Source organism: Heptranchias perlo, chromosome 27, assembly GCF_035084215.1.
Source record: "Heptranchias perlo isolate sHepPer1 chromosome 27, sHepPer1.hap1, whole genome shotgun sequence".
Lineage (NCBI taxonomy): Eukaryota > Metazoa > Chordata > Chondrichthyes > Hexanchiformes > Hexanchidae > Heptranchias > Heptranchias perlo.
Window position 1 is genome coordinate 1,630,007 of NC_090351.1, and position 24,278 is coordinate 1,654,284.

General features: G+C 48.2%; 1 protein-coding gene across 4 annotated transcripts in view; it reads right to left on the reverse strand.

Annotated features, from left to right (window-relative positions):
* Positions 1-24,278, reverse strand: part of LOC137344340 (DENN domain-containing protein 2D-like) — a 74,242-nt gene that overhangs the window by 18,336 nt on the left and 31,628 nt on the right. For all 4 annotated transcript variants that reach the window (XM_068007207.1, XM_068007210.1, XM_068007209.1 and 1 more), the window contains exons 3-7: positions 21,472-21,623; positions 18,353-18,450; positions 17,205-17,274; positions 7,527-7,604; positions 5,811-5,951 (exon numbers count right to left, since the gene is read on the reverse strand). In XM_068007207.1, coding sequence (XP_067863308.1) covers positions 5,811-5,951; positions 7,527-7,604; positions 17,205-17,274; positions 18,353-18,450; positions 21,472-21,623 — 539 coding nt within the window. The remainder of the gene's footprint in view (positions 1-5,810; positions 5,952-7,526; positions 7,605-17,204; positions 17,275-18,352; positions 18,451-21,471; positions 21,624-24,278) is intronic.

Below are 24,278 nucleotides of genomic sequence, written 5' to 3' on the forward strand. Positions count from 1 at the left end.
TGAGAGAGAGCGGGGGGGGAGGGGGAGAGAGAGCGGGGGGGAGGGGGAGAGAGAGCGGGGGGAGGGGGAGAGAGAGCGGGGGGGAGGGGGAGAGAGAGCGGGGGGGAGGGGGAGAGAGAGCGGGGGGGAGGGGGAGAGAGAGCGGGGGGGAGGGGGAGAGAGAGCGGGGGGGAGGGGGAGAGAGAGCGGGGGGGAGGGGGAGAGAGAGCGGGGGGGAGGGGGAGAGAGAGCGGGGGGGAGGGGGAGAGAGAGCGGGGGGGAGGGGGAGAGAGAGCGGGGGGGAGGGGAGAGAGAGCGGGGGGGGAGGGGGGAGAGAGAGCGGGGGGGAGGGGGAGAGAGAGCGGGGGGGGGGGCGAGGGGGAAGAGAGAGCGAGGGGGGGGGGGGCGAGGGGGAAGAGAGAGCGAGGGGGGGGGCGAGGGGGAAGAGAGAGCGAGGGGGGGAGGGGAGAGAGAGCGGGGGGGAGGGGGAGAGAGAGCGGGGGGGGGAGGGGGAGAGAGAGCGGGGGGGGGAGGGGGAGAGAGAGCGGGGGGGGGGGGGAGGGAGAGCGGGGGGGGGGAGGGAGAGCGGGGATGTTTGGGAAAGCAATAGTGATCGGTGATTGAATCGTTCGGGGAGCAGACAGGCGATAGAGTTCAGGAACAATCGAGGTGCCATTGCACTCCTGGGTGTGTTCTTTGGGCCACCAATTAATGGGAAGGATATAGAGGAGCAAACTTGCAGGGAAATTACAGAGAGGTGGAAGAACAATCGAGTCGTGATAATGGGGGGTTTCAACTATCCTAATATAGACTGGGATAGAAATAGTGTAAGGAGCAAGGTGGGGGGGGAATTTTGAAGTGTGCTCAGGAGAACTTTCTTGATCAGTATGTTTCTGGCCCAACGAGGCATTGCTGGATCTGGTTCTGAGGAATGAGGTGGGCCAAGTGGAGCAAGTGTCAGTGGGGAACATTTCGAGGCCAGTGATCATTGTATCATAAGGTTTAGATTAGTTATGGAAAAGGACAAGGAGCAATCTAGAGTAAATGTACTTAATTGGAGGAGGGCCAGTTTCAGTGGGTTGCGGATGGATCTCCCCCGGGTAAATTGGAATCAAAGATTGGCAGGCAAAACTGTAATTCAACAGTGGGCGGCCTTTAAATAGGAGATGGTTCGGGTACAGTCTACATTCCCACGAGGGAGAATGGTATTGGGAAATAAGGCCAGAGCTCCCTGGATGACGAAAGAGGTAGAGAGTTAGATGAAGCAGAAAAAGAGGGCGTATGACAGATGTCAGGTTGATAATACAATGCGTACCAGGCTGAATATAGAACATTCATAGAGGAAGTGAAAAAGGGAATAAGAGGGGCAAAGAGTGAGTAAGAGAATAGACTGGCAGCTAACATAAGTGTATGTTCGTTTTACGACACTATTACTGAGTGGTTAGGATCTGGAATGCACTGCCCGAGGGGGTGGTGGAGGCAGATTCAATCATGGCCTTCAAAAGGGAACTGGATAAATACTTGAAACAAAAAAATTTGCAGGGCTACGGGGAAAGGGCGGGGGAGTGGGACTAGCTGGATTGCTCTTGCATAGAGCCGGCACGGACTCGATGGGTCGAATGGCCTCCTTCCGTGCTGTAACCTTTCTATGATTCTATAAAAGAGAATTCAAAAGTCTTCTTTAGGCATATAAATAGTAAACAGGTAGTAAGAGGAGGGGTGGGGCCAATCAGGGACCAAAAAGGAGATCTCCTCATGGAGGCAGAGGGGATGGCCAAGGTACTAAATGAGTACTTTGCATCTGTCTTTACCAAGGAAGAAGATGCTGCCAAAGTCACAGTAAAAGAGGAGGTAGTTGAGATACTGGATGGGCTAAAAATTGATTAAAAAAATTGATAAAGAGGAGGTACTAGAAAGGCTGGCTGTACTTAAAGTAGATAAGTCACCCGGTCCGGATGGGATGCACCCTCGGCTGCTGAGTGGACATTGCAGAGGTGCTGGCCATAATCTTCCAAACATCCTTAGCATGGGGGTGGTACCAGAGGACTGGAGAATTGCAAATGTTACACCCTTGTTCAAAAAAGGGTGTAAGGATAAACCCAGCAACTACAGGCCAGTCAGTTTAACCTCATTGGTGAGGAAACTTTTAGAAACGATAATCCGGGACAGAATTAACAGTCACTTGGACGAATGTGGATTGATTAGGGAAAGCCAGCACGGATTTTTTGAAGGCAAATCGTGTTTAACTAACTTGATCGAGTTTTTTGATGAGGTAACAGAGAGGGTTGATGAGGGCAATGCAGTTGATGTGGTGTATGTGGACTTTCAAAAGGCGTTTGATAAAGTGCCACATAATAAGCTTGTCAGCAAAGTTGAAGCCCATGGAATAAAAAGGGGCAGTGGCAGCATGGATACGAAATTGGCTAAGTGACAGGAGACGGAGAGTAGTAGAATCATAGGAAGATACGGCACAGAAGGAGGCCATTCAGCCCATCGTGTCTGCCAGCCAACAAAGAGCTGTCCAGCCTAATCCCACTTTCCAGCACTTGGTCCGTAGCCCTGTAGGTTACAGCACTTCAGGTGCACATCCAAGTACTTTTTAAATGAGTTGAGGGTTTCTGCCTCTCCCACCCTTTCAGGCAGTGAGTTCCAGACCCCCACCATCCACTGGGTGAAAACATTTCTCCTCAGCTCCCCTCTGATCCTTCTACCAATTACTTTAAATCTATGCCCCTTGGTTATTGACCACTCTGCTTAGGGAAATAGGTCCTCCCTATCCACTCTATCTAGTCCTGACATAATTTTATACACCTCAATCAAAATCACCCCTCAGCCTCCTCTGTTCCAAGGAAAACAACCCCAGCCTATCCAATCTTTCCTCATAGCTAAAATTCTCCAGTCTTGGCAACATCCTCGTAAATCTCCTCTGTACCCTCTCGAGTGCAATCACATCTTTCCTGTAATGTGGTGACCAGAACTGTACACAGTACTCAAGCTGTGGCCTAACTAGTGTTTTATACAGTTCGAGCATAACCTCCCTGATCTTATATTCCATGCCTCGGCTAATAAAGGAAAGTATCCCTTATGCCTTCTTAACCACCTTATCTATCTGTCCTGCTACCTTCAAGGATCTGTGGACATGCACTCCAAGGTCCCTCACTTCCTCTACACCTCTCAGTATCCTCCCATTTATTGTGTATTCCCTTGCCTTGTTTGCCCTCCCCAAATGCATTACCTCATACTTCTCTGGATTGAATTCCATTTGCCACTTTTTTGCCCACCTGACCAGTCCATTGATATCTTCCTGCAGTCTACAGCTTTCCTCCTCACTATCAACCACACGGCTAATTTTTGTATCATCAGCAAACTTCTTAATCATGCCCGACATTTAAGTCCAAATTATTAATATATATCACAAAAAGCAAGGGACCTGGTACTGAGCCCTGCGGAACCCCACTGGAAACAGCCTTCCAGTCACAAAAACACCCGTCGACCATCACCCTTTGCTTCCTGCCACTGGGCCTATTTTGGATCCACTAGCCACTTTCCCTTGGATCCCATGGGCTTTTACTTTTCTGACCAGTCTGCCATGTGAGGCCTTGCTAAAATCCATGTACACTACATCAATTGCGCTACCCTCATCAACCCTCCTTGTTACCTCCTCAAAAAATTCAAGCAAGTTAGGCAGACACGACCTTCCCTTAACAAGTCCATACTGACTGTCCTTAATTGATCCCTGCCTTTCTAAATGACAATTAATACTGTCCCTCAGAATTGTTTTCAATAATTTGCCCATCACCGAGGTTCGACTGACTGGCCTGTAATTACTCGGTCCATCCCTCTCTCCCTTTTCAAATAAAGGTACAATATTAGCAGTCCTCCAATCCTCCGGCACCACGCCTGTATCCAGGGAGGATTGGAAAATCATGGTCAGAACCTCCGCTATTTCCTCTCTTGCTTCTCTTAACAGCCTGGGATACATTTCATCCGGGCCTGGCGATTTATCTACTTTCAAAGATGCTAATCCCCTTAATAATTCCTCTCTCACTATGTTTATCCCATCCAATATTTCATACTCCTCCTCCTTAACTACAATCTCTCCATCGTCCCCCTCTTTTGTGAAGACAGATGCAAATTATTCATTAAGAACCATACCAACATCTTCCGCCTCCACACACAGGTTACCTCTTTGGTCTCTGATAGGCCCTACTCTTTCCTTAGTTACCCTCTTGCTCTTTATGTATTTATAAAACATCTTTGGGTTTTCCTTGATTTTTTCATGCCCTCACTTTGCTTTCCTAATTTCCTTTTTAATTTCACCCCTGCACTTTCTATACTCCTCTAGGCTTTCAGCAGTATTGAGCTCTCTGTGTCTGACATAAGCTTCCCTTTTTCTGCCTTATCTTACCCTGTATGCTCCTTGTCATTCAGGGAGCTCCAGATTTGGCAGTCCCATCCTTTTTCTTTGTGGGAACATATTTGCTCTGAACCCTCACTATCTCCCCCTTGAACACCTCCCACTGCTCTGACACTGATTTACCTTCAAGTAGCTGTTTCCAGTCCACGTTTGCTAAATCACTTCTCGGCTTGGTCAGTCATGGCTTTGGTCAGAAACTAAACAGCTCGATATTGGACTAGTCCATTGTATTTTGCAAGTTTGCAGATTCATGTCAGACATTTCAATTAGTTTCTGTGGTGTCCAGAGGCCAATGACTCAATACAAGAGCAAGAGACTGCTGTTCACACTTTTTAATCTGCTGGTGCGCTGGAAATGATTAATTGTTTGATTGCCTGGCTACTGAGAAAGAGCTCTGCCCCGTTGGAAGCTCAGTGGGATTGTACAAGAGCGGTGTGTTTATCACTAGTTTCTGCTACTCACGGCCTCTTCCATGTGAGGCAACGAACAGGAGGGGCTCCATGATCCTTCACTTCCAGGGTCTGGGCTGAAGCTGGCAGGGATAACTCCCCAGGCCACACATCCTCCACCAAGCACTTCAAAATCTTTTTTGAGGTGATTAATGTGCACAGCCCCAAACTGTCCCGTGCGTGTTGGATCAATACTTTCACCCACCTTGAAGCTTAAACAGTGAGGTTGGGGCTGCTTAAAAGCCTACCCTATCCCACTTCAAAGATTCTGGACCTCATTTAAGTATTGTACACGTCAAATTAGTTGGCTTCTGTGTAACTCTTTCAGTTGTAAATAAATTTGAATGTTGATATTAGCCTGAAAGCAGCGGGTCTCAGAATACCGCATTTTCTGCCGTTCAAAGTGGAAAGGAGAACATAGTGAGCAGCCCACATCATAATCCAAATAATCTCCAAGCAAACAAAAGGACATTTATTAGTTACGTCATGCAAGCTTCAGTTCACAGCAGGCATGTGTCTGCTTATCGAAACCAGCTTGCTGCTTTGTTAAAAGTGCTTGAGGAATTCTAAGACTTCCATCCAGACAACCTTCACGGTGCTCCCCTGCAACTTAACAAATCTCACAGTGCAAGTGGTTTAAGGCCTCCTTGAGCGAGGCTGCCTTTTTGTGTCAAATTAGGGTCAAGTCAGTGCAATGGGCTCACACCAGGCAGGAACTAGGCCGAGACTGTGCAAACTCATCTCACATACTGCCCATACAGCCAGCCCATGGGGGAGACTGGAACCAGACTATGGCCTGGATTTGAACCCAAGTCTCAAAAGTGACCGGTAACACAATGCACCGAACCACCAGACTAGAGTTAAATACAATCATTTAAAGAAAACAAAATTCCCAGAGGAGGATCAGTGTCACATGACTTGTGAAGTATCCCATAATTCCAGTGGTTCAGTGGTCTGGGACTCACCTCTGTTCCCGATTCCGGGATGAAGCTTTTCACACAGACGGTCTTGCCTGGAGCTGGGAACGCCGCTTCCCGCAGCCCCTGCATGAAGGGGTAAATCACAGCCATGCAGATCTGCCTCCGCTTCTCAACCTCATCGAGGATCTATGGAGTGAGAGGAGCTGAGCTCAACCATCGATCGACACAAAGTGACAAGCCCACATATACAACATACCCCACTGGTCAGCGAGGAGATACCTCGAAACGAGGCCTGTAACCTCCCCTCCTCACAGAGGGACCTGTAACCTCCGCCCCCCCGCCCCACAGAGGGACCTGTAACCTCCCCTCTCCCCCCCCCACAGAGGGACCTGTAACCTCCCCTCCCCCTCCCCATAGAGGGATCTGTAACCTCCCCTCCCCCTCCCCATAGAGGGATCTGTAACCTCCGCCCCCCCCTAAAAGAGGGACCTGTAACCTCCCCTCCCCCTCCCCATAGAGGGACCTGTAACCTCCCCTCCCCCTCCCCATAGAGGGATCTGTAACCTCCGCCCCCCCCCAAAAGAGGGACCTGTAACCTCCCCTTACCCCCCCATAGAGGGACCTGTAACCTTCACCCCCCCGCCCCGCCCCGCCGCACCCCCCCCCCCTTGTTTTCAAATCCCTCTATGGCCTCGCTCCTCCCTACCTCTGTAACCTCCTCCAGCCCTCTGAGATCTCCGCACTCCTCTAATTCTGGCCTCTCGCACATAACTGATTTCCTTCGCCCCACCATTGGCGGCCGTGCCTTCAGCTGCCTAGGGCCTAAGCTCTGGAATTCCCTCCCTAAACCTCTCTCTTCCTTTAAAACGCTCCTTAAAACCTCTCTCTTTGGTTACCTGTCTTAATATCTCTTTACGTGGTTCGATGTCAAATTTTGTATTACATATCGCTGCTGTGAAATGCCTTGGGACGTTTTACTCTATAAAAGCAAGTTGTTGGTAAGTGTCTTTCTGTACCTTGTACACTTGCCACCAATAGCGACTAACAATGTCCGTGTGGTACAGGACATCGTAGGGGCAGAGGGTTTGACCTCACTCTGGATTTGGCTCCCCGACTGACAGCCAAACTGCCAGCTTCTCCCTGCCCCAGCGGAACACGCTGACCCCGCGGACGGGGACGCGCTGACCCCGCGGACGGGGACGCGCTGACCCCGCGGACGGGGACGCGCTGACCCCGCGGACGGGGACGCGCTGACCCCGCGGACGGGGACGCACTGACCTTACACCTGCTGGGAATGGCTGTGTCAGCTGTGGCTCAGCGGGCAGCACTCCAGAGACGTGAGCACATAATCCAGGTGGACACTCCAGTGCAGTACTGAGGGAGTGCTGCACTGTCAGAGGTGCTGTCTTTCAGATGAGACGGTAAATTGAGGCCCCGTCTGTCCTCTCAGGTGGATGAAAAAGATCCCATGGCCACTATTCAAAGAAGAGCAGGGGAGTTCTCCCTGGTGTCCTGGCCAATATTTATCCCTCAACCAACATCACTGAAACAGATTATCTGGTCATTCTCACATTGCTGTTTGTGGGATCTTGCTGTGCGGAAAATGGCTGTCACTTTTCCTACATTACAACAGTGACCACACTTCATTGGCTGTAAAGCGCTTTGGGACGTCCCGAGGATGTGAAAGCCGATATATAAATGTAAGTTCTTTCTATAGGGCAACAACATAAATCAGAAACTTGCAGTAGTTCAGAATCGTACCTTGGAGAAGAGGCCAAAACAGCCCAGGCAGCTGATGATGCAGAAAACCTCCGGCAGCTGGGCTCCTCCTCCACGTGGCTGCAGACAGAGAAAGTTACTGGTTATTCAGGGAAGACACAGCACGTCCTAAACAAACATTGTCTTCTCGTTCCTTCCCCATTCCAGCCCCCACTCCTCTCCTCTCCCAAAGGCAGATGTAAAAGATCCCAGGGCACGATTTCAAGATGAGCAGGGGAGTTCTCTTGGCCAACATTTATCCCGCAACCATTGTCACTGAAGCAGATTATTCTGGTCATTTAACACATTGCTGTTTGTGGGATCTTGCTGTGCACAAATTGGCTGTTGCGTTTCCTACATTACAACAGTGACTATACTTCAAAAGTAATTCATTGGCTGTAAAGTGTTTTGAGACGGCCTGAGGTTGTGAAAGGTGCTCTATTTAATTGCAAGTTCTTTCTTTCATGGCTGATCTGTATCGCAACTCCATTTACCCACCTTGGCTCCATATCCCTGGATACCCTTGGATTTGAGTACAGGAGCAAGGATGTCGTACTGCAGTTATACAGGGCCTTGGTGAGACCACACCTGGAGTATTGAGTGCAGTTTTGGTCTCCTTACCTAAGAAAGGATATACTTGCCATAGAGGGAGTGCAGCAAAGGTTCACCAGACTGATCTCTGGGATGACAGGACTGCCGTATGAGGAGAGATTGGGTCGACTCGGCCTGTAATCACTCGAGTTTAGAAGAATGAGAGGGGATCTCATTGAAACATATAAAATTCTAACAGGACTAGACAGACTGGATGCAGGGAGGATGTTTCCCCTGGCTGTGGGGAGTCCAGAACGAGGGGTCACAGTCTCAGGATATGGGGTAGGACATTTAGAACTGAGATGAGAAATTTCTTCACTCAGAGGGTTGTGAACCTGTGGAATTCTCTACCACAGAAGGCTGTGGAGGCCAAGTCACTGAATATATTTAAGAAGGAGCTGAATAGTTTTCTAGACACAAAAGGTATCAAGGGGTATGGGGAGAGGGCGGGAACATGGTATTGAGATAGAGGATCAGCCATGATCATCTTGAATGACGGAGCAGGCTCGAAGGGCCGAATGGCCTACTCCTGCTCCTATTTTCTATGGTTTTACCCAACAAAAATCTATCCATCTCAGTCTTGAAAGTTTCAATTGATCTCCAGCATCCGCAGCCTTTTGGGGGTGGGCGGGGGGTGCGGGGGGTTCAGATTTCCACCACTCTCTCTGGGTGAAAAGGTGCTTCCTGACATCACTCCTGAACGGCCCAGCTCGAATTCTCTCCTCATCCAACATCCACAGGCACCATATGTTCTGCCAGGATCCACTGAGTCACGATTCAGGACAGGGACACCCCTGGCTGGTTTCCTCTCCCCAGCCTGGGGCAGTGAGGCAGCTGTGTCACCACAATTACTGAAATCAGCCAGCTCAGCGAAGACCAGTGATGGAGCTCACCACAGTGGCTCAGCCCGACTGCACAGCAAATCTGGCCAGTTATTCCAGAATTTCTGTCTGTTTTGTTTTCTTAATTCATTCTCAGGATGTGGGCGTCGCTGGCGAGGCCGGCATTTATTGCCCATCCCTAATTACCCTTGAGAAGGTGGTGGTGAGCCGCCTTCTTGAACCGCTGCAGTCCGTGTGGTGAAGGTTCTCCCACAATGCTGTTAAGAAGGAAGTTCCAGGATTTTGACCCAGCGACGATGAAGGAACGGCGATATATTTCCAGGTCAGGATGGTGTGTGACTTGGAGGGGAACGTGCAGGTGGTGTTGTTCCCATGCGCCTGCTGCACTTGTCCTTCTAGGTGGTAGAGGTCGCGAGTTTGGGAGGTGCTGTCGAAGAAGCCTTGGCGAGTTGCTGCAGTGCATCCTGTAGATGGTACACACTGCAGCCACTGTGCGCCGGTGGTGAAGGGAGTGCATGTTTAGGGTGGTGGATGGGGTGCCAATCAAGCGGGCTGCTTTGTCCTGGATGGTGTCGAGCTTCTTGAGTGTTGTTGGAGCTGCACTCATCCAGGCAAGTGGAGAGTATTCCATCACACTCCTGACTTGTGCCTTGTAGATGGTGGAAAGGCTTTGGGGAGTCAGGAGGTGAGTCACTTGTCTGTTACTTTGGCCCCTCCCAGCTATCATTAACATGATACAGGCAGCTACAACCCCCCGACCCTCACCCTTGATCCCCCACCCCACCGACCCCCCCCCCCAATCCCTGGGCCCTGAACCCCCACCCCCCCCTAGACCCAACCCCCAAACCTCAAACCCCCACCTCCTGCGCTGTTTATTCAGCTCCCCAGGTTGGAGTGCTGAAGCCCACGGTCCCGACACCAAAGAACAGGACTGGAGTCTGGTACACTCAACAACAGCTTGTATTTATATAGCACCATTAACGTAGTAAAACGTCCCAAGGCACTTCACAGGGGCGATTATCAAACAAAATTTGACATTGAGTCACATAAGGAGATATTAGGACAGGTGAGAGGCAGATTTTAAGGATCATCTTAAAGGAGGATAGAAAAGTAGAGAGGTTTAGGGAGGGAATTCCAGAGTTTAGGGCCTAGGCAGCAGAAGGTTTGGCTGCCAATGGTGGGCTGAAAGAAATCAGAGATGCGCAAGAGGCAAGAATTGGAGGAGCGCAGGTATCTCGGAGGGTTTTAGGAGGTTACAGAGATAGGGAGGGGCGAGGCCATAGAGGGATTTGAAAACAAGGATGAGAATTTTAAAATTGAGGCATTCCTGGACCGGGAGCACGGGGGTGATGGGTGAACAGGACTTGGTGCGAGTTAGGATACGGGCAACAGAATCTTGGATGAGCTCAAGTTTATGGAGGGTGGAAGATGGGAGGTTGGCCAGGAGAGCATTGGAATAGTCGAGTCTAGAGGAAACAAAGGCATGGATGAGGGTTTCAGCAGCAGATGAGCTGAGGCAGGGGTGGAGACGGGCGATGTTACAGAGGTGGAAGTAGGTGGTCTTGGTGATGGAGCGGATATGTGGTCGGAAGCTCATCTCAGGGTCAAATAGGACGCCAAGTTTGCTAACGGTGTGGTTCAGACTCACAGTGGCCAGGGAGAGGGATGGAGTTGGTGGCTACGGAACGGAGTTTGTGGTGGGGACCGAAGACAATGGCTTCGGTCTTCTCAATATTTAGTTGGAGGAAATTTTTGCTCAACTAGTACTGGATGTCGGACAAGCAGTGTGACAAATGAGAGGCAGTGGAGGGGTCGAGGGAGGTGGTGGTGAGGTAGAGCTGGGTGTCGTCAGTGACATGTGGAACCTGACGTGTTTTCGGATGATGTCGCCGAGGGCCAGCTTGTAGATCAGAAATAGGAGGGGGCCAAGGATAGATCCTTGGGAGACTCCAGAGGTAACGGTGCAGGAGCGGGAAGAGAAGCCATTGTAGGAGATTCTCTGGCTACAACTGGATAGATAGGAATGGAACCAGGCGAGGGCAGTCCCACCCAGCTGGACGACGGAGGAGAGGTGATGGAGGAGGATGGTGTGGTCAACCGTGTCAAAGGCTGCAGACAGGTGGAGAAGGATGAGGAGGGATAGTTTACCATCGTCACAGTCACAGAGGATGTCATTTGTGACTTTGATAAGGGTCGTTTCAGTACTGCGGCAGGGGCGGAAACCTGATTGGAGGGATTCAAACATGGCTTTGTGGGAAAGATGGGCATGGATTTGGGAGGCGACAACACGTTGAAGGACTTTGGAGAGGAAAGGGAGGTTGGAGATGGGGGGGGGTAGTTTGCAAGGACAGAGGGGTTAAGGGTGGGTTTTTTGAGGAGGGGGTTGATGATAGCAGATTTGAAGGGGAGGGAGACCTGAGGAGAGGGAACCGTAAACAATATCAGCTAACATGGGGGCCAGGATGGGAAGTTGGGTGGTCAGCAGTTTAGCAGGAATAGGGTCGAGGGAGAAGGAGGTGGGTCTCGGGTCTCGGGAGCAGGAGGTTGGTCTCATGGTCACGATGAGCTTGGAGGGGGCATGAGGGGAGATAGGAGAGAAACTAGAGAAAGATGCGAGTGCAGGGCTAGGGCAGGTGGGCTAGGGGAAGGGAGGGAAGCAGCAGAACGGATGGTCTCAACCTTAGCGACAAAAGTCCACGAGCTCCTCGCACTTGTTGTTGGGGTGAGGGTGGAGGGGTCAGGGGAGAGGGGTTTCAGAAGATGGCTTGTAGTGAGAAGAATCCGGGGGTTATCTTTGCATTCCAGGATGATCCTGGAATAGTGAGCAGTTTCGGAAGAGGAGAGCAGGACCCGATAGTGCTGTATAAGAACATAAGAAATTGGAGCAGGAGTAGGCCAATCGGCCCCTCGAGCCTGCTCCGCCATTCAATAAGATCATGGCTGATCTGATCCCAACCACAAATCTAAAGAACACAAGAAGTCGGAGCAGGACCCGGCCACATAGCCCCTGGGCCCTCTCCGCCACCCACAGGGCATTGACCGATCCGAACTCAGCTTCATGTCCAATTTCCTGCCCGCTCCCCATAACCCCTAATTCCCTTTACTTCTAGGAAACTGTCTATTTCTGTTTTAAATTTATCTAATGATGTAGCTTCCACAGCTTCCTGGGGCAGCAAATTCCACAGACCTACCACCCTCTGAGTGAAGAAGTTTCTCCTCATCTCAGTTTTGAAAGAGCAGCCCCTTATTCTAAGATTATGCCCCCTAGTTCTAGTTTCACCCATCTTTGGGAACATCCTTACTGCATCCACCCGATCAAGACCCTTCACAATCTTATATGTTTCAATAAGATCGCCTCTCATTCTTCTGAACTCCAATGAGTAGAGTCCCAATCTACTCAACCTCTCCTCATATGTCCGCCCCCTCATCCCCGGGATTAACCGAGTGAACCTTCTTTGTACTGCCTCGAGAGCAAGTATGTCTTTTCTTAAGTATGGAGACCAAAACTGTATGCAGTATTCCAGGTGCGGTCTCACCAATACCTTATATAACTGCAGCAATACCTCCTTGTTTTTATATTCTATCCCCCTAGCAATAAAAGCCAACATTCCGTTGGCTTTCTTGATCACCTGCTGCACCTGCATACCAACTTTTTGATTTTCTTGCACTAGGACCCCCAGATCCCTTTGTACTGCAGTACTTTCCAGTCTCTCGCCATTAAGAAAATAACTTGCTCTCTGATTTTTCCTGCCAAAGTGCATAACCTCACATTTTCCAATATTATATTGCATCTGCCAAATCTCCGCCCACTCACCCAGCCTGTCTATATCCCCTTGCAGGTTTTTTATGTCCTCCTCACTCTCTACTTTCCCTCCCATCTTTGTATCATCTGCAAATTTTGATATGTTGCACTCGGTCCCCTCCTCCAAATCGTTAATATAGATTGTAAAGAGTTGGGGACCCAGCACCGACCCCTGTGGAACACCACTGGTTACTGGTTGCCAGTCCGAAAATGAACCATTTATCCCAACTCTCTGCTTCCTGTTCGATAACCAATCCTCCACCCATGCCAGAATATTACCCCCAATCCCGTGATTTTTTATCTTAAGTAATAATCTTTTATGTGGCACCTTGTCGAATGCCTTCTGGAAGTCTAAATACACTACGTCCACTGGTTCCCCTTTATCCACCCTATACGTTATATCCTCGAAGAACTCAAGCAAATTTGTCAGACATGACTTCCCCTTCATAAAGCCATGCTGACTTTGTCCTATTAAATTATGCTTATCTAAATGTTCCGTTACTGTCTCCTTAATAATAGACTCCAAAATTTTACCCACCACAGATGTTAAGCTAACTGGCCTATAATTTCCAGCCTTCTGCCTACTACCCTTTTTAAATAACGGTGTTACATTAGCAGTTTTCCAATCTGCCGGGACCTCTCCTGAGTCCAGGGAATTTTGGAAAACTATCACCAAAGCATCCACAATCCCTACTGCCACTTCCCTCAAGACCCTAGGATGGAAGCCATCAGGTCCAGGGGATTTATCCGCCTTGAGTCCCATTATTTTACTGAGTACCATCTCCTGAGTGATTTTAATCGTATTTAGCTCCTCCCCCCCGAGAGTCCCCTGTTTGTCCAGTGTTGGGATATTCTTAGTGTCCTCTACTGTAAAGACTGAAACAAAATATTTGTTCAGCATTTTTGCCATCTCCATGTTTCCCACCATTAATTTCCCGGTCTCATCCTCTAAGGGACCTATGTTTGCCTTAGCCACCCTTTTTCTTTTTATATAACTATAGAAACTCTTGCTATCTGTTTTTATATTTTTTGCTAATTTCTTTTCATAATCTAACTTCCCTTTCTTAATCAATCCTTTAGTTACTTTTTGCTGTCTTTTGAAGAATTCCCAATCTTCTATCCTCCCACTAAGTTTGGCTACCTTATATGTCCTTGTTTTTAGTCGGATACTATCCTTGATTTCTTTACTTAGCCACGGATGGCTGTCATTTCTTTTACACCCTTTTTTCCTCAGTGGAATATATTTATTTTGAAAGTTGTAAAATAACTCCCTAAATGAACACCACTGCTCATGTACCGTCTTACCCTTTAATCTATTTTCCCAGTCCACTTTAATCAATTCCGCTCTCATACCATCATAGTCTCCTTTATTCAAGCTCAGTACGCTTGTTTGAGAATCAACCTTCTCACCCTCTAATTGGATATGGAATTCAACCATGTTGTGGTCGCTCGTTCCAAGGGGATCCTTAACTAGGACATTATTAATTAATCCTGACTCATTACACAGGACCAGGTCCAAGGTTGCCTGCCCCCTTGTAGGATCAGTTACATACTGCTCAAGAAATCCATCCCTGATGCACTCAATGAACTCGTCCTCAAGGCTGCTCTGCCCAATTTGATTTGTCCAGTTAATATGATAATTAAAATCCCCCATAATTATGGCTGTTCCCTTATTACATGCCCCGACTATCTCCTGATTAATACTTCTTCCAGCAGAGTTGCAACTATTAGGAGGCCTATATACTACGCCCACTAATGTTTTTTTTCCCTTATTATTCCTTATCTCCACCCAAACTGTTTCATTATCTTGATGCTTTGTCCCAATATCATTTCTCTGTATTACAGTGATTCCTTCCTTTATTAACATAGCCACCCCACCTCCCCTTCCTTCCTGCCTGTCCTTCCTGATTGTTAAATACCCTGGCATATTTAATTCCCAGTCGTTGTCACCCTGCAGCCATGTTTCTGTAATGGCCACAAGATCATACCCATACGTAGTTATTTGTGCCGTTAACTCGTCCATTTTATTACGAATGCTACGTGCATTCGGTAGCTGCAGAAATGTCGTGGTTTCAGCAGCAGATGAGGTCCAGCCAGATCTGGCCCTGAATGGCTAAACCAGTTGTCCGCCATAAACGTCCAAGTCTGCATTCCGTTGTCTGAAGGGAGCGGAGATGAGAGCCAAACCAGGGGGATCGACCAGGGTGAGAGAGAATAATGGTTTTAATGGGGACAAGGGCATCAAAGGTGGAGGTGAGGATGTGATGGAGCAGGTCGGTAGCTGCAGAAATGTCGTGGTTTCAGCAGCAGATGAGCTGAGGCAGGGGTGGAGACGGGCGATGTTACAGAGGTGGAAGTAGGCGGTCTTGGTGATAGAGCGGATATGTGGTCGGAAGTTCATCTCAGGGTCAAATAGGACGCCAAGTTTGCTAACGGTGTGGTTCAGACTCTCAGTGGCCAGGGAGAGGGATGGAGTTGGTGGCTACGGAACGGAGTTTGTGGTGGGGACCGAAGACAATGGCTTCGGTCTTCCCAATATTTAGTTGGAGGAAATTTTTGCTCAACTAGTACTGGATGTCGGACAAGCAGTGTGACAAACAAGAGACAGTGGAGGGGTCGAGGGAGGTGGTGGTGAGGGCCAAAGACTAGACAGTCAGGAATTTGAAAGTGCCGTTATAAGTGACCCTGGGGGAGAGTTTTTTCCAGGGTGGACACAGAAGGAAGTGGAGGTGGGAGGGGGAAGGGGGATGTGGGTGGAGAGGGATACAAGGAAGTGATCAGAGATGGCCTTATCCGTAATTGACACGATGGGAGTAGAGAGGCCACGTGAGATGGCACGGTCGAGGGGGTGGCTGTGAATATGGGTCGGGGAGTTTATATGGAGGGAGAGATTAAGGGAGGATAGGAGGGCAGTGAACTCAGAGGAGAGAGAACATGATGAGTTAAGATGGAGGTTGAAATCACTGAGGATGAGAAGTCGCTCGGTGCAGAGGCTGAGGGAGGAAAGTGGTGAAGATCTCGGTGAGAAACTTGCGTGGTACTTGGGTGGGCGGCAGAGAACGAGGATTTTAGAGAGGTGAGAGGGGTGGAACGAGGTGAGATGCTCAAAGGAGCAGAAGGTGTCAGAGGACAGACCAAGGTGTGATTTGGTGATAAGGGCCACACTGCCACCGCGGCGGTCTGGGCGGGGCACGTGGTGGAAGATATAGTCGGGGGGAGAGGCTTCATTAAGGGGGAAGGTGTCATCACCCGTCAGCCAGGTTTCCGTCAAGGCCATGATGTCGATGCAATCATCAACGATGAGCTCATGGGATGGCAAGGACCTTGTTCACAAGTGAACGGACATTCTGGAGGGAGATGCGGAGAGGGACGGTGAGAGCTGATCCGCTGGCAGAGACCACGGGGTCAGCACTGGGAGGGGTGAGTGGGACGGGAAGGAGGTTGGCACGACTAGTGGGTGTGATGGACGGGAAGGTCGGTGAGTAGTACCATGGGGCAGTTGGGTTGCTGCTCGTAAGGAGGGAACGTCGAGTACCTCGATGGGCCCTTCAGAGGATGGCAAGGGACGCACGGAGGGAAGCTGTGGACTTATCTAAGAGGGAATCAAGCCTGGGACGGCGGCAGGAGAGTAGGAAGGTCGAGGAGTGCTGAAGGGTTGGGGTAGGGATCTGGGGGGAGAAATGAAAGGAGGCATGGCGACCGGAGAGAGGGGTCTTGGAGGGGTAAAGAGAAAAGAAGAAAAGGTGAAAAAAGGGGAAATAGGAACGATGGGCTTGGGTTCGGAGCTGCAGACAAAACACACACACGAATGGACACAGGGAAACTCAAGTTACACAGGTGTGGTTACAAAGCAAGAATAGGATAGACCTGGTAATAAAAGGAGAGTAGAGAGGAGATAATGGGACAGAGTCCAAAGTTAATGTCAGAGGTCCTGTGGTGGGATCAGGTTGACGTAGATGGGGTGGAGTCAGCTTGGAGCATCGACAAACTGATGTCCAGGTTCGGAGACAGGTGTGGAGGGTGAGTGAGTCCAGAAGCTATTTGAAGGGTAGAATATTGAAGGACGCACTGCTGGAGGTATTTCCGTTGGAATGAAGAGTCAGGGAGGTGTGCAAAACCAAATGCCGGGCCGGGGAGCCGTGCGCCCCGGGCCGGAGATGCGAAACACTGGACCGGAGTTTTGAAAACTAAAATTTGCTCCGTAGATCAGGACACAGCTGTTTGTAAACTGCTGAAGACATTCCACCCCTCCTCCATCCCCCACCTCAGCCCCCGCCCCTCCCCAGCCCCCGCCCCTCCCCCACCTCAGCCCCCGCCCCTCCCCCACCTCAGCCCCTCTTCCAACATTTCCCACTTTGGCTTCATGATAAAGAACATCGATCTGACCATCAACCTTCGGAAAGGGAGGGGGAACTGGGGTAGAAACAATTAATAAACTGAGGTTACCAGGAGGCGTCTGCAGTACCCAAACTTCCTGCTGCCATCAACGTTGGTCAGGACGAAGGAGAAAGTTTCACTGAAAAAAATAAGAGTATTAGTAAAACAAGATCTGCCAAACAAAGGCCTGGGGCTCCATTAGGTGTCAGCCGTGGCTCAGTGGGGCGCACTCTCACCTCCGAGTCAGAAGGTCATGGGTTCAAGTCCCAATCCAGAGACCTAAGCACAGAACCCAGGCCGACATTTCATTGCAGTGCAGAGGGAGTGCTGCACTGTCAGAGGTGCCGTCTTCTGGATGAGACGTTGAACCAAGACCCCTTCTGCCCTCTCAGGTGGGCATAAAAGATCCCATAACAGTATTTCGAAGAAGAGCAGGGGAGTTCTCCCCAGTATCCTGGCCAATATTTATCCCTTAGCCAACATCATTAAAACAGATTATTTGGTCATTATCACATTGCTGTTTGTGGGATCTTGCTGTGCGCAAATTGGCTGCCGCATTTCCTACATTACAACAGTGACGACACTTCAAAAGTACTTCATCGGCTTTGGGACATCCTGAGGACGTGAAAGGCGCTATAGAAATAAGAACATAAGAAACAGGAGCAGGAGTAGGTCATGTGGCCCCTCGAGCCTGCTCCGCCATTCAATCAGATCATGGCTGATCTTTGACCTCAACTCCACTTTCCTGCCCGATCCCCATATCCCATGATTCCCTTAGAGTCCAGAAATCTATCGATCTCAGCCTTGACTATATTTAATGACTCAGCATCCACAGCCCTCTGGAGTAGAGAATTCCAAAGATTCACAACCCTCTGAGTGAAGAAATTCCTCCTCATCTCAGTCTTAAATGGCCAACCCCTTTTCCTGAGACTATGTTCCCTAGTTCTAGACTCTCCAGGCGGGTGAAACAACCTCTCAGCATCTACCCTGTCAAGCCCCCTCAGAATCTTATATGTTTCAATGAGATCAACTCTCATTCTTCTAAACTCCAGAGAGTATCGGCCCATTCTACTCAGTTCCTCAAAAAGCTTGTTCCCTGATTGGTTCAGATTGGTAAAATGCAAGTCTTCGAATACAGACAGTAGGAATATAAAGCAGGTGAGTGGGTTGTCATCAAAGAGGGATTGCAATGAAGAGTAAATGAAATGTGCAGGTACCTCTCGTACTCGGTGTTATCATCCGGAAAGCAAAACAGCGGAATTGCCCTCAGTAAACTCTCCTCCTCCTCCTTCTGGGAACGCATCAGGTTCTCCCTCTGAAATACAGACCACCTACAGTAAAACGGGGTCTCTGAAATACCGACCACCTACAGTAAAACAGGGTCTCTGAAATACCGACCACCTACAGTAAAACAGGGTCTCTGAAATACAGACCAACTACAGTAAAACAGGGTCTCTGAAATACAGACCACCTACAGTAAAACAGGGTCTCTGAAATACAGACCACCTACAGTAAAACAGGGTCTCTGAAATACAGACCACCTACAGTAAAACAGGGTCTCTGAAATACAGACCACCTACAGTAAAACAGGGTCTCTGAAATACAGACCACCTACAGTAAAACAGGGTCTCTGAAATACAGATCAACTACAGTAAAACAGGGTCTCTGAAATACAGACCACCTACAGTAAAACAGGGTCTCTGAAATACAGACCACCTACAGTAAAACAGGGTCTCTGAAATACAGACCACCTACAGTAAAACAGGGTCTCTGAAATACAGACCACCTACAGTAAAACGGGGTCTCTGAAATACAGACCACCTACAGTAAAACGGGGTCTCTGAAATACAGACCAACTACAGTAAAACGGAGTCTCTGAAATACAGACCAACGACAGTAAAACGGAGTCTCTGAAATACAGACCAACTACAGTAAAACAGGGTCTCTGAAATACAGACCACCTACAGTAAAACAGGGTCTCTGAAATACAGACCAACTACAGTAAAACGGGGTCTCTGAAATACAGACCACCTACAGTAAAACGGGGTCTCTGAAATACAGACCACCTACAGTAAAACAGGGTCTCTGAAATACAGACCACCTACAGTAAAACAGGGTCTCTGAAATACAGACCACCTACAGTAAAACGGGGTCTCTGAAATACAGACCACCTACAGTAAAACAGGGTCTCTGAAATACAGACCACCTACAGTAAAACAGGGTCTCTGAAATACAGACCACCTACAGTAAAACAGGGTCTCTGAAATACAGACCACCTACAGTAAAACAGGGTCTCTGAAATACAGACCACCTACAGTAAAACAGGGTCTCTGAAATACAGACCACCTACAGTAAAACAGGGTCTCTGAAATACAGACCACCTACAGTAAAACAGGGTCTCTGAAATACAGACCAACTACAGTAAAACAGGGTCTCTGAAATACAGACCAACTACAGTAAAACAGGGTCTCTGAAATACAGACCACCTACAGTAAAATGGGGTCTCTCTGAAATACAGACCACCTACAGTAAAACAGGGTCTCTGAAATACAGACCACCTACAGTAAAACAGGGTCTCTGAAATACAGACCACCTACAGTAAAACAGGGTCTCTGAAATACAGACCACCTACAGTAAAACAGGGTCTCTGAAATACAGACCAACTACAGTAAAACAGGGTCTCTGAAATACAGACCAACTACAGTAAAACAGGGTCTCTGAAATACAGACCACCTACAGTAAAACGGGGTCTCTGAAATACAGACCACCTACAGTAAAACGGGGTCTCTGAAATACAGACCACCTACAGTAAAACGGGGTCTCTGAAATACAGACCACCTACAGTAAAACAGGGTCTCTGAAATACAGACCACCTACAGTAAAACAGGGTCTCTGAAATACAGACCACCTACAGTAAAACAGGGTCTCTGAAATACAGACCACCTACAGTAAAACGGGGTCTCTGAAATACAGACCACCTACAGTAAAACAGGGTCTCTGAAATACAGACCACCTACAGTAAAACAGGGTCTCTGAAATACAGACCACCTACAGTAAAACAGGGTCTCTGAAATACAGACCACCTACAGTAAAACAGGGTCTCTGAAATACAGACCACCTACAGTAAAACAGGGTCTCTGAAATACAGACCACCTACAGTAAAACAGGGTCTCTGAAATACAGACCACCTACAGTAAAACAGGGTCTCTGAAATACAGACCACCTACAGTAAAACAGGGTCTCTGAAATACAGACCACCTACAGTAAAACAGGGTCTCTGAAATACAGACCACCTACAGTAAAACAGGGTCTCTGAAATACAGACCACCTACAGTAAAACAGGGTCTCTGAAATACAGACCACCTACAGTAAAACAGGGTCTCTGAAATACAGACCAACTACAGTAAAACAGGATCTCTGAAATACAGACCAACTACAGTAAAACAGGGTCTCTGAAATACAGACCACCTACAGTAAAACAGGGTCTCTGAAATACAGACCACCTACAGTAAAACAGGGTCTCTGAAATACAGACCAACTACAGTAAAACAGGATCTCTGAAATACAGACCAACTACAGTAAAACAGGGTCTCTGAAATACAGACCACCTACAGTAAAACAGGGTCTCTGAAATACAGACCACCTACAGTAAAACAGGGTCTCTGAAATACAGACCAACTACAGTAAAACAGGATCTCTGAAATACAGACCACCTACAGTAATACGGGGTCTCTGAAATACAGACCACCTACAGTAAAACAGGGTCTCTGAAATACAGACCACCTACAGTAAAACAGGGTCTCTGAAATACAGACCAACTACAGTAAAACAGGGTCTCTGAAATACAGACCACCTACAGTAAAACAGGGTCTCTGAAATACAGACCACCTACAGTAAAACAGGGTCTCTGAAATACAGACCACCTACAGTAAAACAGGGTCTCTGAAATACAGACCACCTACAGTAAAACAGGGTCTCTGAAATACAGACCACCTACAGTAAAACAGGGTCTCTGAAATACAGACCAACTACAGTAAAACAGGGTCTCTGAAATACAGACCACCTACAGTAAAACAGGGTCTCTGAAATACAGACCACCTACAGTAAAACGGGGTCTCTCGGAAATAGACGTACAGTAAAATAAAAGTTCTGACAATTCGTCTGCGGCCAAACCAATTAAGAGGAATTCACAACTGGAATGAAGTTATCAGGAGATCTTCACTAAGTGGATTACTCAATGACACGTCTGATTCCTTCCCGTAAACAAGATGCAGCCTGACTGAACTTCCAGCACTGCGGGCGACTGAGATAATCATTCACTCACTCACTCACTCACCTTCGGAAACTGGTAGGTTATCTGTGGCTCGTATGTTTCTCCAGACTTCTTTAACGAAACAACCACCAGATATTCGAAGAAGAACTGCCCAGTATATCGGGACAAGTCTCGTTCGGGCCTCTTCTCTTCGTTTGAAATGCTCCTCTCGATGCCTGTTTTAGAAGCACAGAGTAAGCAGCTGGTAACTTTCCATCTTAAACTCCTTCTGATTGCTCTCAGCATCCTGACCCCCGTCTCACACTATAACTGAACTCCTGCCCTGCTCCCTGTCTCCCAGCGATCTCCTGCCCTGCTCCCTGTCTCCCAGCGATCTCCTGCCCTGCTCCCTGTCTCCCAGCGATCTCCTGCCCTACTTGTTAGTCTCTTTATAAGTAAATAATGTTTGGGGTTTTCCCACAGCAAACAAGGAAGTGATCCTCCTCCTCCCCCCTCCTAGTCATTGACCTGGCTGCAATTTGCACTCGTGCACTGGTGAACACTGTCATTGAGGGCGTTACAGCACTGGGACATTTAGGTTAAAGGCCTGGAATATAGGACAGAACAGTCCAAGAGCTGAAAATAATAGAGGTGACTTCAGCAGCCCAGTTCCAACTGGCAGAGAGATGCAGCAGAGAAATAGCACGTGGCAGACTGGTCAAAAAAGTACATGCCAGCATGGATTTGTGAAAGGTAGGTCGTGCCTGACAAACCTGATTGAATTTTTTGAAGAGGTGACTAAAGTAGTGGTCGGGGGAATGTCAATGGATGTTATTTATATGGACTTCCAGAAGGCATTGGATAAAGTCCCACAAACGAGACTGTTAGCTAAGATAGAAGCCCATAGAATCGAGGGAAAAGTATGGACTTGGTTAGGAAGTTGGCTGAGCAAAAGGCAACAGAAAGTAGGGATAATGGGTAGGTACTTACATTGGCAGGATGTGACTAGTGGAGTCCCGCAGGGATCTGTCTTGGGGCCTCAATTATTCACAATATTTGTTAACGACTTAGATGAAGGCATAGAAAGTCTCATATCTAAGTTTGCTGATGACACAAAGATTGGTGGCATTGTAAGCAGTGTAGATGAGAACATAAAATTACAACGCGATATTGATAGATTAGGTGAATGGGCAAAACTGTGGCAAATGGAATTCAATGTAGACAAATGTGAGGTCATCCACTTTGGATCAAAAAAGGATAGAACAGGATGGTAACTAAATGGTAAAAAGTTAAAAACAGTGGATGTCCAAAGGGACTTAGGGGTTCAGGTACATAGATCATTGAAGTGTCATGAACAGGTGCAGAAAATAATCAAGAAGGCTAATGGAATGCTGGCCTTTATATCTAGAGGACTAGAGTACAAGGGGGCAGAAGTTATGCTGCAGCTATACAAAACCCTGGTTAGACCGCACCTGGAGTACTGTGAGCAGTTCTGGGCACCGCACCTTTGGAAGGACATATTGGCCTTGGAGGGAGTGCAGCGTAGGTTTACTAGAATGATACCTGGACTTCAAGGGTTAAGTTACGAGGAGAAATTACAGAAATTGGGGTTGTATTCTCCAGAGTTTCGAAGGTTAAGGGGTGATCTGATCGAAGTTTATAAGATATTAAGGGGAACAGATAGGGTGGATAGAGAGAAATTATTTCCACTGGTTGGGGATTCTAGCAGTAGGGGGCACAGACTAAAAATTAGAGCCAGACCTTTCAGGAGTGAGATTAGAAAACACTTCTACACACAAAGGGTGGTAGAAGTTTGGAACTCTCTTCCACAAACGGCAATTGATACTAGCTCAATTGCTAAATTTAAATCTGAGCTAGATAGCTTTTTGGCAACCAAAGGTATTAAGGGATATGGGCCAAAGGCAGGTATATGGAGTTAGATCACAGATCAGCCATGATCTTATCAAATGGCGGAGCAGGCACGAGGGGCTGAATGGCCTACTCCTGTTCCTATGTTCCTATCCTAAGTGAGGGAGCTTGGAGTGCATGTCCACAGATCCCTGAAGGTGGAAGGACAGGTAGATAAGGTGGTTAAGAAGGCATACGGGATACTTTCCTTTATTAGCCAAGGCATAGAATATAAAACAGAGCAGATGAATCTCTCCCTCTCTCAAACATTTGCCTGAGGAAGGAGAAAATCTCCGAAAGCTTGTGAATTTAAAATAAAATTGCTGGACTATAACTTGGTGTTGTAAAATTGTTTACAATAGAATATAAGAGCAGGGATGTTATGCTCGAACTGTATAAAACACTAGTTAGGCCACAGCTTGAGTACTGTGTACAGTTCTGGTCACCACATTTCAGGAAGGAGGTAATTGCACTCGAGATGGTGCAGAGGAGATTTACGAGGATGACTGGAGAATTTTAGCTCTGATGACAGATTGGACAGGCTATGGTTGTTTTCTTTGGAACAGAGGAGGCTGTGGGGTGATTTAATTGAGGTGTACAAAATTGTGAGGGGCCTCGATAGAGTGGATAGGAAGGACCTATTTCCCTTAGCAGAGGGGTCAATAATCAGGAGGCATAGATTTAAAGTAATTGGTAGAAGGGTTAGACGGGAGCTGAGGAGAAATTTTTTCACCCAGAGGGTGGTGGGGGTCTGGAACTCACTGCCTGAAAGGGTGGGAGAGGCAGAAACCCTCAACTCATTTAAAAAGTACTTGGATGTGCACCTGAAGTGCTGTAACCTACAGGGCTACGGACCAAGAGCTGGAAAGTGGGATTAGGCTGGGTGGCTCAATTTCAGCCGGCACAGACACAATGGGCCGAATGGCCTCCTTCTGTGCCGTAAATGTTCTATGTTTCTATGCAGCAACAGTACGTTACACTCC